The 20,998-nt window shown below is 33.3% G+C and overlaps 1 protein-coding gene across 1 annotated transcript in view; it reads right to left on the bottom strand.

Annotated features, from left to right (window-relative positions):
• Positions 1-20,998, bottom strand: part of LOC136025493 (ankyrin-3-like) — a 35,335-nt gene that overhangs the window by 6,161 nt on the left and 8,176 nt on the right. Inside the window, exons 3-4 of the mRNA XM_065701524.1 lie at positions 12,779-13,016; positions 11,163-11,400 (exon numbers count right to left, since the gene is read on the bottom strand). Coding sequence (XP_065557596.1) covers positions 11,163-11,400; positions 12,779-13,016 — 476 coding nt within the window. The remainder of the gene's footprint in view (positions 1-11,162; positions 11,401-12,778; positions 13,017-20,998) is intronic.

Raw genomic sequence — 20,998 nt, 5'->3', positions numbered from 1 at the left:
TTGTGGTAGAGAAATGGTATCAGATGTACCTCTTAAATTTTAAAAGTTCCCTCATTGCTAAAGCAATTAGAGTTTATCCTTTGCTCCTTTTTAAGTGATGACGTTAGAAACTTGGCCTACAGCAAAAAAGTCAACTTTTGAACTAAAACAGATAGATTTTTTTTTCGACGGCAGCCGATAGCTTTTGACGAGCTGATCAAAATTTTGCTACCCATATTTTGGTAGAAAAATTTCTTCCTGAGATATACCAGTTTGAAAGTTTAAAGGGGTTGATAACTTCAATAGTAAGGTACACACTGAAACCAAAAATAGGCCATACAGAAATGGTATCTAATATGCCTCTTAAAATTTAAAAGTTCTATCATTTCTAAGGAAATTAGAGTTTATCCTTTGCTCCTTTCTAAGTGATGACGTTAGAGAAGTGGCCTAAGGCAAAAAAGTAAACTTTTGAACTAAGACAGATATATTTTTTTTCGACGGCAGTCGATGGCTCTTGATGAGCTGATCAACGAATATGCCATCCATTTTTCGGTAGAAAATATAATCATGAGATATACCAGTTTGAAAGTTTAAAGGGGTTGACAACTTCAACGATGGCTCTTGATGAGCTGATCAACGCATATGTCATCCATTTTTCGGTAGCAAATATAATCATGAGATATACCAGTTTGAAAGTTTAAAGGGGTTGACAACTTCAATAGTAAGGCACACACTGAAACTAAAAATAGGCCGATACAGAAATGGTATCAAATATGCTGCTTAAACTTTAAAAGTTCTCGCATTGCTAAAGAAATTAGAGTTTATCTTTTGCTCTTTTCTAAGTGATGAGGTTAGAAACTTGGCCTACGGCAAAAAAAGTCAACTTTTGAACGAAGACAGATCGATTTTTTTCGACGCAGTCAATAGCTCTTGATGAGCTCATCAAAGTATATGTCATCCATTTTTTGGTAGAAAATTTCTTCATGAGATATACCAGTTTGAAAGTTTAAAGGGGTTGACAACTTCAGCAGTAAGGTACATACTGAAACCAAAAATAGGCCGATATCAATTGTGAGACATATAGAGGAGTTTCAAGCAACAATCGGCTGTTATCTTGTAATCATCTTCCACAATTTGATTTTATTCAAAAAGACTCATTCATGTAGGAATTAGAAACAAGTATTGCTGTGTATGCATGGCAAATAAGACAGTTCGTGGTAACGAACTGTAGTAAGAAGCGACCCGGCTCAATAGTAACCGAAACTCAAAAAATGGAATTTTGATACCAATAGTTACATCACAAGAATCTCATTTAAATGCTGATTTTAAACATATAAGTTTCATTAAGATCAGTTATACCCATCAAAAGTTACGAGCCTGAGAAAATTTGTCTCATTTTAGAAAATAGGGTAAACACCCCCTAAATCACACCATCAGATTCAGCGTATCAGAGAACCTTATTTGGAATTTTCAAGCTCCTATCTACAAAAATGTGGAATTTCGCATTTTTTGCCAGAAGACTGATCACGGATGCGTGTTTATTTGTTTTTGTGTTGTTTTTTTCCCCAGGGGTGATCGTATCGACTGAGTGGTCCTAGAATGTCGCAAGAGGGTTCATTCTAACGGAAATTAAAAGTCATAGTGCCCTTTAAGTGACCAAAAAAATTAGAGGGCACCTAGACCCCCTCCCACGCTCATTTTTTCCCAAAAGTCACCGGATCAAAATTCTGAGATAGTGATTTTATTCACCATAGTCGAAAAACCTAATAATTATGTATTTAGGGACGACTTTCTCCCCCACAGTCCCCGTGGGAGGGGCTGGAAGTTACAAACTTTGACCTGTGTTTACATATAGTAATGGTTTCTGGGAAGTGTAGAGACGTTTTCAGGGGGATTTTTTTGGTTTAGGGGGTAGAGTTGAGGGGGGAGGGGTTACGTTGGAGGATATTTCTATGGAGAAACTTCTCACGGGGGAAGAGAATTTCAATGAAGGGGGCACAGGATTTTCTAGCATTATTTGAAAAAACAATGAAAAAATAAATACGAACAGTTTTTCCTACTGAGAGTAAGGAGCAGCATTAAAACTTAAGTCGAACAAAAATTATGACACATATGAGGGGTTTACATCCTTGTTATACCTCACTCTTTACGATAAAGTATTTTTAATAATTTCAACTAGTTATTCTACGGCCTTTGTGATTCAGAAGTCATTCTTAAGGAATTGGGACAAAATTTAAGCTTTAGTGTAAAGAGCGAGGTATCGACGAGGGTTGAGCCCCCCTCATATACGCAATAAAAACATGCGAATATAGAAGTTCGTTACGTAAGTTAATTCGTAAGCTACGTATATTTTTTACCAATGAAAACGCGTGTACAAAATTAAAAGTTCTAGTTGCTTTTTTAAGTAATCAAAAATTCGAGGACAACTAGGCCTTCTCCCACGCTCATTTTTTCCCAAAAGTCACCGGATCAAAATTCTGAGATAGTAATTTTATTCACCATAGTCGAAAAACCTAATAACTATGTTATTTGTGATTCAGAACAGCCTTTGTGATTCAGAGGTCATTCTTAAGGAATTGGGACAAATTTAAGCTTTAGTGTAAAGAGTGAGGTATCGACGAGGGTTGAACCCCCCTCATATACGCAGTAAAAACATACGAAAATAGAAGTTCGTTACGTAAGTTAATTCGTAAGTTACGTATATTGTTTACCAATGAAAACGCTTGTAAAAAATTAAAAGTTCTAGTTGCTTTTTTAAGCAATCAAAAAATTGGAGGACAACTAGGCCTCCTCCCTCGCTCCTTTTTTCTCAAAATCTTCCGATTAATTGCAATTAATTAATATACAAATTTCGTTTTAATTATTTATATGCGGAGAGCCAAGATCAAAACATGCATTAATTCAAAAACGGCCAGAAATTAAATAAGAAAAAAACAAGTTTTTTAAATGAAAGTTAAGAGCAACATTAAAACTCTTTACACTAAAGTTTCTTACTGTTTTAAAAATAGAGTTAAGAGAAAGAGTCGAACTTTAGCGTAAAGAGCGGGGTGTTGAGGAGGAAAAGCCCCTTTCATATACGGAGTAATTTCTGTTCGTTTTAAGTTTTAATGTTGCTCCTTACTTTCATTTAAAAAACTTATTTTTTTTTTTATTTAATCGACAGCAAGAATCTACTTCACTTCCTGAACATAGATGTTTTATAAATTGGAACGGTTCTACCACTACGATAAAATCAGACATACTGGTGGAGGCTTTTCTTGTTGCACCAGCTACGCATAAATAAAGATATACAAAGCTTATAACCAATGGTGATTCAAGCAGCCATTCAGAAATGATTACAAAGGTACCATATGGTATATTAGTGGAAAAAATTGAATGCGCCAATCCTGCTTGCAAGTATTTGAAAAAGGATATTCACCATATAGCTAATATGGGGGTAGTTTATTTGTGATGCAAACGAATGTTATATTTAGATTCAGGATCCGATTCTGGGTATATATTTGCGTATTGGGGGGGGGTATACGAAATTCACGAAATTCATGAATTTCATAGAAAAACTGGAAAAACAAGGGAAAAGGTGAAGACAAAGGTTTCACCACATGCAAAATGTGTTAGCTATGATTATTGTGCATAATATGGAGTAAAGATTGTTTTCTCAACATGTTTCCTTATGTCCAACTGGGATTCTAGGCTTATAATACTGATTGGTTGGTCGGCTAATTTAAAGATGATTTTATATACACTGTCAAATTTGCCATTTGGTGGTATCCTTTTGAAAAAGAGGCTTTATGAACAATACAAAGAAAGCGCAGAATATAGAAAATTTCACGGTCCAGTAATAAAGAAATTGTGCGATAATGCAGGAAAAGCAATTGTGCCAACCACTACTCATACCATGTCGTCAAAAAATCTGATTAGAGAGTTAAACACAACTAGACCTACGTTGATCGGGCAACGTGAAGTGTTGCAGCAACCTTTGTCCGGCTTCGCCGACTAAAGTGTTGCGAGAGCAACACTTTGGTTTTGTTTCTTTGCTATCGATCAGTAAGATTAAAATACCATGGGTTAACTAATTATTACGAATCTACCTCATTGTTTTACGTTATCGTTTGTACCCGTTGCTTAAACACTTTATTCTGTCAGATTTAAAGAGATCGAATACAATGTGCACCAATTTGCACAAATTTCGAGCCCAAAGTGAACAAATTCTTACTTACAAGTCCCTCTCCCGTGATAGACATCTTTTAGCTTTTTTTACTACTACTATAAAAGAAGTTGTTTGTAAAACGAAAATTATCCATACATGATACAAAACAGCAAATTTGATATCAAAGATAATCTTTCAAGCTATTTCGTTGCGGTTAAAGAGAGCATATTGTATTTTGGGAAAGATTTTAGTATCTTAAAATTATTGTGTCTTTTGATTTAGTGCAGTTCCATTTAACAAGAACAAAACAATTCAAATATACATGGGTCTTTTTAACCAAGAGAGCGACAGAAAAGCAACAACACAAAAACAACTAATTTAATATTCCAGCTATATAACTAATAGCCGTCCTCAGCTGCAGGTACTACTGCTAATCAAACGATTCGTGGTAACTAAGTGTAAGTAAGCAGCGAGTCAACCCATAGTAAGTGAATCTCTAGAAAATGAATTTTAATAATAATTAATTCATCAAAAGATTCAGCTATTTATGTTGATTCCAAATATATAGAATTCATTAAGTTTAATGTTACCCATCAAAAGTTACGAGCCTGAAAAAAATGTGCCTGATTTTCGACACAGGGGGTAAGCACCCCCAAAATTTCAGGTATTTTAATGAAAATATCAGCATTAGATTTGGCATATCAGAGACCCCTACTGTAAATGTTTCAAGCACCTATCTACTAAGATAGGAGCTTGTTTTGTATTTTACCCCAAGGGTTACCGTATCACACTACTGGTCTTAGAAGATCGGAAGAGTGCTCATTCGATGAAAATCAAGAGTTTTAGTGGCTTTTTAAGTGACAAAAAATAATAGGAAGACAGAGATCCCCTTCCCGCACCCTATTTTCCCCAAAGACATCTGGTCAATATTTTGAAATAGCTATTTGATTGAGCATAATCAAACGCCTCTGGAAATGATGCGACCTCCCTCATCACATGGGGAAAGGGCTTTAGGTTATGCAATCTTCCCATTCTTTACACACATTATTTGTTATCGGGAGATACTCAGAAGTGTTTGGGGAGGGATAATTTTACATTTGGAGAATTTTCTGTACAGAGGAAATTTTCCAAAGAAATTAAAACAGAGAGCGGGAGGGGGGCAATGTATTATTCGAAAAACGATCACAAATTAAATTAAAATCTGAAATTTCCAACTGAGAGCAAGGAGCAGCATTAAAACAAAAATAGAAATTATCCCGTATATAACGGGGACTTCCTTCCCCTTCCTCATCCCACGTTCTTTACGCTACAGTTTAACTTTGTGTCCAAATTTAAAAAAAAATGAATCCTGAAATACAGGGGACTTTGAATTCAAATGAAAAGTATTTTATAGACTTTTGTGGCTTGGGCATAATGAGAAAAGGATGAGGAAGGGACGCCCTTTCTTGTATGGAATAATTTCTGTTCGTTCTAAGCATTAATGTTGCTCCTTACTTTGAGTTGAAAATACTTCCGAAGACCAGCAACTACATCCCAATCTACTCAAAGCTTAACTCCTTACTCCCTCCCAAAGAATTCTTATTTCCTTTTAGTTCTTTTTTATATGATCTTCTCAACCCATTCAAGGATACACTTCTTTCCTTTTTGCCTGAAATGAATGGCTAAACAACATGATTTTCGGTAAAAATCATGATTTTTGGTAAAAATTGCATTAGAATTATATAGAATTATATCGTTAACACCTTCCCAGTCTAAGTAAGACCAAAAAGCATTAGAAAGGTTCTTTCAAATTTCGGCTGTGTCATTAATTCTTTTTTTCTATCGACTCCTTTCCCTGACACTTTGACTTGATATCGCCTGTAGTAGATCTTCTTACAAAACAGAAAGGATACCCGTGGTAAGATACGATATTCCTCGGTTTTCAAGAAGAGGAACTCTAAACCTCTAGTTAAGGGTCTAGACCATGACAAATCACTCACCTCAGAGTTTGTATCCTCTGTCATTTTGACCCTATTTGGGCCAAAATATATATTTTGCAAGAGAAACTGGCAAAAACAACACTATTTCCAACGTCATCTATTTCGTATTAAAGCATGGCATTTAAACATTTCCAATTCTTTTCTAATGAGCCTTTTCGCGGTATTCTATAGTGACTGGTTCGATAAGATGGCCACTGGGAAAAAATGAAACATATTAGTACTACCTCTGCAAAGATTTAATTTTCCTTGTTTTTCAAAATGGGGGGACTTTGAACCACATAGTCAAAGGTTCTTGACTGCAGCGATTCCAATGATTAAAAATTTTTCATTGAGTTTGAATATTATTTTAACAAAAACTAATGTTTTTAAAATGGCGTTCCTTGGGAACACTTGTCACTGGACAGGTTTTAAACTTAGGGCAGTTCAAGCCGTTGCTGCTATTGCAACCGTTAGAGCTTCTGCTGCAACCATGATTTTGGTTCACTCTCTTATTTAATTTTCAAATTCTGGAACTGAGGCAGAGGAATGTGATCAATGTGCCTGCCTCCATAATCTTTATATGTCTCTCATTGGGTAAATAATGAGCTTAATCTTTGTTTCTCTCTTAGTAGTGACAAAAGAAAGTTGGTCAGTGGCATGAAAATGAACTTATGAACAAAAACAAATTTTCTTCTTTTTTTCTTTTTTTTGTAGTGCTTGTCAGTAGTCCTTGTTTAGCTAATCCTTTCATAAAAAAGTTACTTCATAAGAACACCATTAAAGGGAATTTGAAGAGGTTGATGCCTTCATTGTTCAAGCAAATAGACGGAAAAAGTTCGATGCAGCTCTGATTAAAAACGACTTAAGTCCTGATTTGATGCAAAATGGGTTTCTTCCAACTTCTCCTTGTTTGGATTGTTATGGAGACGCTTTCGCATAAACTCATTACGGTAAGGAAAATCCGTTAGGACTAGTTCGATGCAAAAAAAAGGTAGGTCCTAACTAGGTACAAAAACAACCCAAGTCCCGATTCTGTGTAAACGATAAACAAGTTGGGTCCAAGCTGAACTTAGTGCTTTCCAAATGTTTCAGCAGAAACAGACCGACAGACCGACAGACAGACAGACAGACCGACAGAATTGGCGATTGCTATATGTCACTTGGTTAATACCAAGTGCCATAAAAACTGACACTTAGGAAAGCCGAACTCGAGTATGGGGTTGACAATTAATTCATTAATCTCATTTAAGAGCTTTGTTTGAATTTAACCAAGGGCTATGTTCAATTGCCAGAAGTAGTTAAGCAACAGACAAAGAATCATCCCTCCATTTTATAAGCCCTAGAAGCAGCAGGCAAAAGCAGTGGAAAAGATTTAAAATTTAAAAGCAAACATCTTTTCCACGCGGTTGGTAGCATGTTAACACTTTTACTGCCAATAATTGCAGGACTTCAAAAATGGCTAAATCCAACAAATTAGCTTCAATAGAACTTTTCAGCAATGGAACACTGAGGACAATCTCAGTAAATTTATTAATGATGAGAATATTTCTGACCATAAAAAGCTACGTTTGATTCATAATACCCTGCGACAGGTCGACAAATATAAACTCTATCAAGTGAGACCAGTCAGTATAGACCAAATATAAACTCTATCAAGTGAGACCAGTCAGGAAACGTCTCAAGATTCTGAAATAACAACAACAACACGACAAAGGGAGGATAATTCAACATTTTTCTATGTTTTGTCAAGTATTGGGGACCTATTTGCCTGAATCATACCGTGATATCTCATGGAAAGTATCCATAATTTAATTGATAGTAAAGGGAATAAGTATTATAATTAAAGGGAAAAGTTACAATCGACTTGATTTAATACCAGATTTGGTTGCAAGTTGTAAAAGACTTTCATCATTTGACAATCGATCATACAGCTTTTTAATCTCAATGAACTTTTTGAAAAGTCTTATTAACAATAAGCAAATTCTGAAACGATTAATGGAGCAGAGAAGAACCAATAGTCAAACATTAAAATCAGAAGAAGAATATTTTATCTCAATTTTAGAAAATACTCGCTCACCTACCACTAGCAATAGTAGTAATAGTAGTAGTAGTAATAGTAGTAGTAGTAGTAGTAGTAGTAGTAGTAGTAGTAGTAGAAACAATGACATTATAGTAGTGGAATTTAAATATAATAGTAGCATGTGAGATGATTTGATGACACCAATTGGGGGGGGGGGAGTGAAGATATCTTGATATCAACTCACTACCATCACCTTGATTCACTAGTATGCAAAAAGGGAGTGGACAATTAAATACGTGTTTGTGTTCAAATTGGTTGCAGTTTTTAAACATGTTTATGAGAGGACTGATGAAGTGGGCAATCTAAGTTCTGTCTTCAAAAAAATCTAACTTTAATAGAAGTCAAAAAAGCTTAACAAGAGAGTATCTACAGAATGAACTAAGTTAGACTCTACATCAAAATAATAGGGTTCGTGAAAATCGTTATCGGAAAACTAAGGTTTTTTCCCCTGCAAATAATGAAAGCAGTTGTTTGGAGATGAGATTCAAAGGCGCCACAATGGAACTTACAAATACATTTTACTTGCGATTAAGTGTCCTTACTTGCTATCCATATGCTATTCCATTGCAAACAAAGAGACGTGAAGAAGTTGCTAAAGCTCTGGATAGTATTCTTAAGCAAGATTGTTATACAAAAATTGTGGCTGAAACATAATACAATGCTTCATTATAGTCATAGTTCTATGAAGGCTGTACTGGCCAAACGATCGATAAGAACTATTAGACTTTTAATTTTGAGATGTTGTACATTGAAAAACACTGCTATTTCTATTCATAATTGAAATAAAATAATGCAAATTTATAATCAGTGCTCCCATTAATCTCAGTCCAACGTCAGCCCTCAGAAAGCTCATCGAGGTCGAAATTTACTTGACACTTATCTTAAGAAATATTCCAGTATGGAATATTCCATATAGGTAATGTTCAAGGGAATAATAACATCGAACTACTTATAATTTGAAAATGGGAACTACTAATGGTCCATTGAACTTTTTACAGTGTCAAAGGTCCTAGACTGTGTAGTTCTTTTTTGTTTTTTTTTTGTTTTTTGTTTTTTTTAATTTTTTTTCTTTGTTTTTTCTTTTATTATTTGTTTTCTGTTTTCTTTTTAGTCCTTTCTTTTATTTATTTTTATTTTTTTTTCTGTTTTCGTTTTCGTTTTGTTTTCTTTTTTTAGTTTTTTCTTCTTTTTTTTTTAGTTTCGTGCAGACAAACAAACAAACAGCATATTTTTATATAGATATGATATATATATATATATATATATATATATATATATATATATATATATATATATATATATACAAAAAAGTCTTTCTCTTGTTAAGATTTCTTCTTCTACGTATAAGTAGAAATCAAAAACAACTAATGGTGGCAGATCATTTGGCTTGACTATGAATTGATCTTGGTGTGTAAAGTCAGGATCACATTTTATACAGTACAATCTAACCTCTCTCTTACTGTATATCTTTGTGAAGTCAATGATACTTTTTTCATTCATACCGTAAAATTGACACGTCTTGATTTCCTTGTAATATCTCACGCAGTGCTCTCTAATGAAAAATCGCTTTGTGTAACAGTCAACTAAAAATCAGTAGGCTTGTAATCATAGTAGCAATTGTTTTCACAGCGATGACGTGGAAATTAGATTCTCTTGTTCAAGTTCAAGTTCATTTATTTATTAATCGCACATACATGTATATATATATATATGACATAGGCCCATGGGGAGACAAGCTCGAAAAACTAGGCTTAGACAAAGAATAAAATAATAACACACTACAATACAAAGATAAACATGACGGCAAAGATATAATAACACAACAATAGTATGAAAGTAGCAGCTAGCTCAGGATCATTCAATACTGTTGAAGAAATTAAGAATGTAATATTATTAAATATAAATTAATACTGGAAGATAGCTGAGAGGCCCATAATCACCCAGAGCAACGAACCATACAAAAACTTTGCCTTACTTAAAAGATACTTAATTAATTAAAAATAATCCTGAACTAAATGAAATTTAAGTTTCATTTTTATTAAATGGATAGAGGAAAAATTTTCAACAAGAGCCTTGTGACCATCCCAGCACCGAGCTATTGACACAAACGGAGCGAATTTAGATCTCTCAGTATTATACTTGTCAATGTAGATATCCTTTTTTTGTCGAGTGTTATAATTATGTAAATCTTGTGATTGGGAGAGCAAACTTTGATGGAGGTAATATGGTGGTAATTTCTTAAGGTCATAATTGATTTTGAAAAGAATTGCTCCAAAAGCAAATTGTTGAGAGACTGGAAGTATATCTAGATAAGTATATAAAGATGCAGTAGAAGCCTTATTTGGAAGTTCAATAGGTGATGGAATAAAAAGTTTAAGGATTCTTAGGGCTTTATTTTGTAAAATCTGTATTGGTTTAATATGGCTTTTAAATGTAGATAAATATACTAGAGAACAATAATTAATATTAATCTGAATCAGAGCAAAATAAATACTTCGTAAAGCAGAGTAGGGCAAACAAAGCTTTAACCTTCGCATTAAACCAACATACCTTGAAATCTTTAATCGTAGATTTTGAATGTGTGTTTTAAAAGATAAGCTTTCATCAATCACAAGTCCAAGGTACTTTGTCATTTTCACCCCGAGATATTGATAATAGATACTTTGAAGAAGTGACTCGGGTAATACGAGGGCAGATATTTGATTTTCTGCCGTAAATTATGAAATTTGTTTTTGATACATTCAAAGTAATAAAATTTGAAGAACACCAATCAAGAACATTAGAAAATGCAGTATTCAGTTTTGTCTCCAACTCCTCGTCATTCTTTTCAGAAATTGAAACTGCCGTATCATCAGCAAAATGTGTGTTGAGACACGGGGATGTAAAAGCGCGGTGAAAATCATTTATATAAATTAAAAAAAAAGGAGAGGACCTAGGACAGAGCCCTGAGGTACCCCAACCTTCGAAGACTGATGTACAGGTGAAGAGAGGAAATTGCCTCCATCTAATCGTTGCTTTCTCTTATCAAGATAAGATTTAACTAGATCCAACGCCGGTCCATGCACACCACAATTATCTAATTTACTAAAAAGAATACAATGGGATGTTGTATCGAATGCTTTTTTAAAATCTAAATATATTTTTGCTGGAATTTCACCTCTATCTAAGCATTCATGAATATATTGGATGAGAGCAACGATAGCATGTTCAGTGTTTTGTCCAGACCGGAAACCAAACTGGAAATTTGTGAAGAAATTAGACGATTTAAGAAAGTCATAAAACCTCTTATAAATTGCCTTCTCAAGTATTTTAGAAAATGCTGACAAAATAGAAATAGGGCGGTAATTTGATGGATTTTCAGGAGAGTCACCTTTGTGAAGCGGAACTATCCGCACTTCTTTAAAAGCAGATGGGAAAACTCCAGTTTTAAATGAAAGATTAATTATATGCTGTAATGGTAATATTATTGCAGACAGTATTTCTTTAACAATTTTAGAACTAGACCCGTCAATTCCCGCTGAATTACCTGGATTTAGATCACACACTATTTTTGTTATATCAGAATGAGAAATAGGCCCGAGAAAAATTGAATTTCTTTGAGGAGCTGGAAGGTATGAAGAAAAATGTTTATTACTACGTGAATCAAACTGGTTCATTACTGATGAAACAATTTTCTCTCCTATTTTAGCAAAATGAGTATTCAAAATATCAGCCACTTTCTCCGATTTATTAGTAGTCGAACCATCTTCTAAACTAATAACTTCAGAAAAATAAGACTTACTTTCTTTTTTTATAAAATAATTAATTAAAGACCACGTTTTGCGAGGAGAATTTTGAGCTTCTTCGAATGACTTTTTATAATACAATTGTTTCGACAAACGTATCATTGTGGTTAATTTATTTTTGAAAATTCTAAAATTTTTAATATTATAATCAGTTGGATTCTTTAACTGCTTTTTAAATAACAGATTTTTTTTTCTTAACTGATATCAAAATTCCAGACGTTATCCATGGCCTTATAGGAAATTTTTCTCTGCAAATTTTAATCGTAACAAATGGGCAACTAGAATCAAGGCAGCAATTGAAATTTCTTAGAAAATTATCAGTTGCCATATCTGTATCCTCCGTGGATATTACCTCCTGCCAATCCAATAGTCCAAGGCTTTCATTCAGGTGCTTTAATGTTATTTTATTTATTAACCGTCCTTGACGTTCCTTACTTACCTGTGGTATTTTATAAGTAAAAGCTAAATCTGAAACCAGCAGGAAATGATCCGATATATCACTTAAAACAGCAAAATTTGCTTGAATAGGTAAAGATGTAAAAATATTATCAATGAGAGAAGCAGAACTAGGTGAAATTCTTGTAGGTATCGGGCAAGTAGGAAGCAGACACGCAGAAAAGCAAGAAGACAATAACTCAACAGAAGATTCATTTGAGGCTTCTAGAAGGTCAATATTGAAATCTCCGGAAAGGATTACATCTTTATTTTGAAAATGGGGTTGATGCAAAAAATCATGGAGTTTAGAGAGGAAAGATTTGACTGGAGAAGAAGGCGGTCGGTATACTACGCAAAAAAAAACATCTTTTTTTCCAAGACTAATTTCAGTCACCATTACTTCAAAAAGCATTTCCTCATGAGAGCCTTCCAGATTTGCAATGCGTCGAAAAGAGATACCTTCTTTAACTATTACTGCTAAACCACCTTGGCGCCTAGTCAATCGGTTTTTAAAAATAAATTGATATCCAGGAAAAACAACCTGAGGACTCAGGTCTGTAAGAAAAGTCTCACAGAATCCAACGACATGACAAGATAATTTATGAACTACATCAATAAGATCATCCTGTGAACTAAAAAAAAAACCCTACAATTTAAAAATCCTGTTCTCACAACACCGGTACTGGGAAGATCAGAAACTTCGGAAGGTACTTTATATTTACAATTTGGAAAGTTAATTAGCCCACCGTCATTTATCTTATTTCCTGAAAATTTATCATGGCTCTAGAATATGGAAAAATCAAAAGGGTTAGACTCAAGGTATCTCAGTCTATCCCCAATGCAATTATCATCCAATGTGCAAAATCAGAATTATGATCCGAACTAGCAGAAACTTTCGCAAAATGCATACCGTCTGAGTTTTAAAGTAGCAAAAACAACTGAACCAGTGAGAACTCGAAAATAATGAAAGAAAAAGACAAAGAAGACAACAAAAGACAAAAAAAAGGACCATGATTATTACGGCTAGATCGTATTTAAATTTTAAACAAACCATGATGACGACAAGAAAAAAAGAAACAAATATATATATATATATATATATATATACATATACATATACATACACATATATATATATACCCATATATACACATACACATACATATCTCCCTAAAAATTAAAATATAACCCATACTAACAGAAAAAATACTCAGTTATCTCGACAAAACCCCATCAAAAAAAAGAAAAGAAAAAAGAAGAAATTTCAACTGTTGTCACTTAAAAGGAATAATAGACATTTTAAATAATCATTATAATCTTCACTGGAGTTTAATAATAACTATTAAGCTTCATGTTGGTCATCGTATTTTATCCACTTATCAGAGTTCAGGTGACATACTTCTAACCATAGATCCGCTCCCTTTTGTCTGATCCTGGAGGACTAACATTTTCCAGCTTCGCGCAGACCTTTAGCCTTAGCAAGGAGTCTGTTCCTGATATCGTTAAGTTTGGGAGGAAGATCAGACACAACGCAAGCTCCGGACCCTTTAGGATTCCCCACATTACGCATAATTAATTGCACATCTTTGCCGTTGCTAAGGGAAAGAAAAACTGGTTTTAACGTCTCAGTTTTCGATGAGCCTCGCCTAGTGGTAATGATATTGCTTGTTTTAGACCCCAGTCTATACAAATTGTCAATTGTAATAGGGCTAAAAATTCCCAAAATATTTGTACAACTGCAAGGATATTTTGTATTGCACATTTGACTTTGTCACGAGTAGACAGGAGTAATAGTCAAATGATATGAATTTTAAACACCCTTACTGTTAAACGGTTAACTTTCAACTTAAGAAAGACTCTGGCCTTCGGCTGCTGTACTCTATACTCAACATTGAACGTCTCACGAGGCCTGCCCATGTAGTTCTTTGTTTTTCGTTAAAAAGGGATCAAAAATTACAGTTTTGGTGTGAATTGCTTTTCAAGTGCAGATGTTAATAATTACCTTGAACTTTAAGTGTTGAGGCATAAAAAAAAAAATGCAATTACAAACCGCACGGAAGTTGCTTTTTCTATTTTATTGTGTGATAGTTATTTTAAATAGTACCGAAAAACTAACGAAGTTATTTTTTATATTTTGTTCGTGGTTCATTTTCTGTCAGTTTAATTTTCGAAAATTTAAGTGTACAAAAGAAAATTTTTGATCTTTTGAACTAAGAATTATGTTGTTGAAAGCAATCGCACATCAGTAAACTCTTCCATTCGTCATAGTTTGTGAAAAATATATGTACCTAATTCATTGAAAACACTGTTTTCTTATGTACGGAGTAATTTCTTTTTGTTTTAAGTTTCAATGTCATTCTTTGCTTTCACTTGAAGAAAAATGTCTGTTTGTATATAGAATATATAAAATGGATTATATTATTCTGCTGCACTTTTATATTGTGCTTGGTCTTTTTCATTTTATGTTTTAATCTTCCGTAGGTTAAATTGTTTGTCTACTCGGTAGCCTTTTTTCTACCTAGAAAAAGGATTATATTATTTTGCAACTCTTTGTACCCTAATTCCTCATTTGTTTATTATCTTTTTATTTTTGCTGTTCTATTTCTATAGCTATGACCGCTGTGAAGATGAGCAAGAGCCACTCCGTCCGTTAAAAAATTAAACCACCAACGTTAAAAAAGTGTATTATAAAATTGCGCACAGTGAAGTTTGTCCCGTTCACATAAGAATTTCAGCTTTTGGACTTCACAGGAATTTTTCATAGTAAATAACTGAATTAATCAGACGCTGAGCTGAGAAAACCATCTTCTTTATTCTTTTTTTCCTTCTAATAAATAATACTTCGGTGAATTTTTTTTTGTCTAAACCTTATTCTTTTACCATGTAAAATATTCAAAAACAAATCTACAATATTATATATGTAGGCAATTATTTGTGTTTGGTTTATTTTAAACTTTCCTCAATTCCACTGCTATTGGCTGAACTTGGTGGACTTTCTTGAAAAGGTTGAATAAAGTTGAACTTTTTTTTACAGCAATAAAATCAACAAAGTTATGCGAGGAAAACGGTTTATTAACTTTGTGGGCAGCTTTATTGACGTCCAAGGAACCCCGCATTAAGATTAGCATTGCTATTGGACCATCAGAGACTGAGTTCATGATTGTAAACTCGAATGAAAAGGCAGGATCAGAGTCATCTTTGGGTGTTCCTTTTGATTCATTGATAAGAGTGACATGTACTCTTGTTACTAATGAATTAAAAAAGAAAATCTGCAAAACATAACGGCTTGTTGGTAAAAGTTAAAAGACGATTTGACAAATATACGTTAGGAAAGCTTTACAACTCCGTGTTTGCATCACATTTGTTTTTCGTAATTCCGTTTTGGAATGTCTTCTCTATAACCAAAAAAAGAAAAAAAAAATTAGGGTCCAATTTTACAGGTTTGATGACTGTTTTATTGTGTCCCTCGGTGGTTCCGGAATTCATACAATAGTAAAAAATGTCATGTTTATATATATATATATATATATATATATATATATATATATATATATATATATATATATATATATATATGCGTGAAGATGGAGGAATTATTGGCTCGTTTTGAAGACTGGTATAAGAAAATATCAGATTTCCCATTTAATTATCTATTAAATATGGCTGGGTAGACTTATAGCTCCTATGTCTTAGTATTGATTTAAGTTTCTTGTTGTTATTCTTTCTTCGTTAGATATGTTGGTCACTTCACTTTATAGTCGTTAATTATCCGTGTTTTTTTCTTTTTTCTTGTTTGTTTGTTCTTTCCTTGTTTTTTTTTTGTTTTTTTGTACTCCTCTAGAGCAATCTTTCAGTGCAACAAAAGAGGTTAAAAATATTTTTTTTTGTAGAAGGGGTGGGGGGGGGTTCCAGATAACCTCCAAAAAGTCGTGATCCTCAAGATTCCCCCTTAATGTCCTATATTTACAAATATTTCTCCTCTTTCTCAACGGTTCTAATAAAATCCTGAAAAGTTTTCATCTTGAATCTCGTCCTGTTGTGCTACCTATGCTAAATCTTATTTCTTTATTTAATATCAGCTGAAGGTGGCAGTCGTAGGGCGTCAGTATAGGGCACAAAGTCGTTTAATGGTGTAAGTTTATATCTTGATAAAGTCAATATAGTTTACCAATGAGAAGAGAGCGGATGGTAAGCTTTCGAATGAGAAAATGTGTTGTTCTCTTCTGGAAAGTAATTTTCTCTTTTATTTTTGCTCTTTTTTCTCAAAGATAGTTTCGACTGATTGTGCATAATCATCCTAAGAAAGATGTAATTCTTTGGTACTATTTGATCTAGTTGTTTGAGAGGTTTGAACTTTGGTGATGCAAATTTGTGCGTGAAATTAATGGAAGTATGCGCATGTAAAATATGTAGTAGACTTAATTGAATGAATGGTGTAGTTTTGATTTGGAATTTTCAATTGATTGTTACTGGTGCAAGATTTGCGGATAAACAATGGTTTTTATGATTTTAAACTGTGTGCAATAACTGTTTCAAGTAGTCTTTATACTGAGAGGTCTCATACATATTAAATATTTATCAGCATATTGCAACAGGTAAGGATGTATTCAGCGTTCGCCTTGTATGTCTGATCTTGCACAATGTGTTTATGCTATCCACAATAGCAAGAGTATTAAAAAAAAGAATAGGCCCCTGAAGCGAGACAACATCATAATTGGTGTTGTCTCTCTTAGCATAAAGTCTATATTTGGTCCTGTTTTGTTAATTTGTGTTTATCCAAAACTAGTTTAAATTTTGTCATGTACTTTTTATGCTCGTCTGTTAAATATTAAGCTGCTCAAGTAGGTGAAAACCCAACAATGTTTGTGTTTACTCAATGTAATCGCTCCTTTAAAGGAAATATTACCTTTGTTATGTTATTTATGGTGCGCCGCTTTATTTAGCCATTTTTTTTTCCTTGAAAGTTTCCGTTGAGCTTATGAACAAAATTTAGTTACGTTATGCGATATTATCTTTAGACAGAAGTAAAGCCAATGATATCTGAAACTGTATAACTTGTGCAATATTAGGGCTATAGAAGATATCGTTAATTCAGTATTAAACTCGTAAAAAAAAAGAAAACAAAAATCGCTTTAGAAAACCTGTTCATCCGATTTGTGATTTACAATATTTCCATCCATACATTATAGTAATTTTGAATCTCTATTTTAGGAATTTGAACACTAATGACGAGCAATATTTTTTCTAAATGTCTGTAATGAAAGCGTGTCCATCAAAAATTATTTGTGATTATTTAGGGTCAATAAAGTATTATGAAAGGTTAAAAAAAATCAGCTGTTTAATTTATTAAAGAAAATAATACATTAAAGTATTGCATAGGATTGTGCACTAAAGTATATATATATACGATATGTACTATAAAGTATACATATAAATATTATATATGTAAGATATACATAGGATATATACACTAAGGTATTGCATAGGAAATAAAATCCTACCTTTCTTGTTTAGAAATATGCTTAGACCGAGAATGTAAAATGTAATATATGTTCAGGGGGGACTCAAGGGTGATGGAGGAACTCTGACTGAAGGATAAATGGTTAGTTTATGGTTTCTAAAGACCGAGCTAAATCTAGAAATTAAGCCGTTGGATTTGATACATGAGGCCCATTTCTTACTTAACTTCCATTCTCATGATTTTTCTTTCTTAAGCACATAGATACTTTCTTGGATGCCACACTTCTCTTGGTACTAATGTGTTTGGATCCAGGGTATTGTAGCACAAAATTTCTGGCAGATGATAATTTTCAATACATTGAACTATTCTGCAATTTCTCTGGTTATTTCTTCCACTTCTATCTCACTGTTTTTTCCACAAATACTAAATATAAGCAGCGTGTTAAAGTCTAGATAGTTCCTTCAAGACTGAGTTGAATGGTACTGCTAGTCATGGTAGTTTCAAGGACTACCTCATGTGTTCACCAAACAGCAAAATTAAGCTTTACCGATTTACATAAGAAATAGTATATGTTGAGCGCATACCTGATCCAGAGCGTAACTGGAGCATGGAAGTGGGGCATACTCTCCAATTATTAGAAAATCTTTATGACTAGTCTAAAAAAAATTTCTGCCAGTGCTCTGACGGGGTTTTTAAGCTATACAATGTAATTGCTCGCCAAAGTCGGTATTGAATATTTCTTTTTGGAGTTGTGCAGCTGTGATGATCCTCGCAACATAAAGATGAAAGAATCAGATGTCAGAGCAAGATAATTTAAGTCTTTTGCTGATCTTTAGATTCTGCAATTTGAAGACTGGCCGTACAACTCAATGTTTAAAAAAAAATCAGGAATGTTTCAAGTTTGTGTAGCAATTGGAAAATATCTGTACAACTGCAAGGATATTTTGTATTGCACATTTGACTTTGTCACGAGTAGACAGGAGTCATAGTCAAATGATATGAATTTTAAACACCCTTACTGTTAAACGGTTAACTTTCAACTTAAGAAAGACTCTGGCCTTCGGCTGCTGTACTCTATACTCAACATTGAACGTCTCACGAGGCCTGCCCATGTAGTTCTTTGTTTTTCGTTAAAAAGGGATCAAAAATTACAGTTTTGGTGTGAATTGCTTTTCAAGTGCAGATGTTAATAATTACCTTGAACTTTAAGTGTTGAGGCATAAAAAAAAAATATAATTACAAACCGCACGGAAGTTGCTTTTTCTATTTTATTGTGTGATAGTTATTTGAAATAGTACCGAAAAACTAACGAAGTTATTTTTTATATTTTGTTCGTGGTTCTTTTTCTGTCAGTTTAATTTTCGAAAATTTAAGTGTACAAAAGAAAATTTTTGATTGTTTTGCTCCGAAAAAACTTATACAGTTAGTATGGCTCTGGTTACATAATAGAAGATTTTGAACAAATACACATCCATTGGTGAAGTAGTGTTTTCGATTTTTGTTGAAAAAAAGAGGAAAATAATGTCAAGACAGGAGTATATAATTAACTATAATGTACTCTTGGGGCGGGTATTGATTTAAAACAAAAAATTTTAATATATATATATATATATATATATATATATATATATATATATATATATATATATATATATATATATATATATATATATATATATATATATATATATGTATATATATATAATCACTAATTTAGGAAAACAGTCTTCCTTTTCTCCTTCTGTCTTTTTTTTTTTTTTTTTTTTTTTTTTGTGTTTGTGCTGTTGCATTGGTGATTTCTCTTTTCATGATATATATAATGTTACTCTGATTGTAATCAGTGTTAATTGCTTGGTTAAATAGCACCTTTAAGTTTGAGTTTTTTCTAGATACGATTCTTGAAATTGATTGAAGGTGGAGCTATGGTTCAAATGGCAGATAATAAATCGGTTGCGCGTGCTATAAGCCATTTAAGCAACGAAATGCTATTCGGCAAAAAGTTACAAATAAGGTAAGCATATCATTCATCATCTATTTTTCAATGGTTTTTTATTTATACATACCTTTGTATTGATGAGTTTCAGGAGCAATGCTAAGGCTTTCAGAAACTTGTATTATATTTTTTTATTATATTTAATTATGAATTAGGCGAGAAAAAATATTTATCTACGAACTTTGGGTAGGTAAATGCGTCAAAGAAAGGGATGCATGAACGTTATTTCCCTGAACGTTATTTCCATGTCACTAGCGGGGTAATAAAAGGAAAGATAGCAACAAAGAAAGCATCAAATAAAAATGTGCAAGCATGTACAAGCAGAACAGCGATCGGACAATAATATCGCAAAGCATCACACAGTTCCGTTTTCCGTTAAACCCATTTAAATTTCTCTAGTCTTTTCTGAACAACCATGTACGGGTCTGGTATGTTATATTAGTTGACAATAGCTGCGTTACGCTTCCGAGGAGGCAAGCGCAAAAGAAATTTACAAAAGCGGTTGTAACAAGAACCCACTGTACGTTTTTCTTATCAGATGAGAGAATCTAAAAAGGAGATAGTGCCTACACATGTGGTGTAACCATCACCGAAAATAGCTGGATCCGAACCGTCGACTAAATGAAGCTTTTGAAGATACAATCGTACCGTAAGCTTTTCAGACTTTACTAGTTCAATCATCTATTAACCAAAGACGAATCAATTTAACATTGCAATCCACAGGTAGACCAAGATACACTATGCTGGAAGAAATCTTATTATCTAGTCACAAATTTTACTTTTGGGGCAGGAACGCTTCCTTTACGATTGAAGACAATATTGAAGTTTGTTTTAGTCTCGTTGAAAGACATACCCATTTTCTCATAAGAGCTTTTTCAACGCCCTAAAATTCTCTTCAAAAAGGGAAAATATAGACCTAAATACAAAATATCGTCGGCATAATTCAATGAAGAGGGATCTTGACCAAGATATAGAAAGCTCGACTTAACCACGTGCTGAGCATCAAATACACTGTTATTGAAAAGAGGTATCGAAGAGATAGCTCCTTGACGAATCCCTTTTCGAACTGGGATAATAGTAGGAGGAGCTTTTATCCCACTCGGTAGACTAATTTCAATCTTCACTACAAGTGTTGACTCAAATCACAGGACGTAAGGACT

The sequence above is a fragment of the Artemia franciscana genome, chromosome 3 (genome assembly GCF_032884065.1).
Source record: "Artemia franciscana chromosome 3, ASM3288406v1, whole genome shotgun sequence".
Lineage (NCBI taxonomy): Eukaryota > Metazoa > Arthropoda > Branchiopoda > Anostraca > Artemiidae > Artemia > Artemia franciscana.
This window is presented reverse-complemented; position numbering and strand designations above follow the sequence as displayed.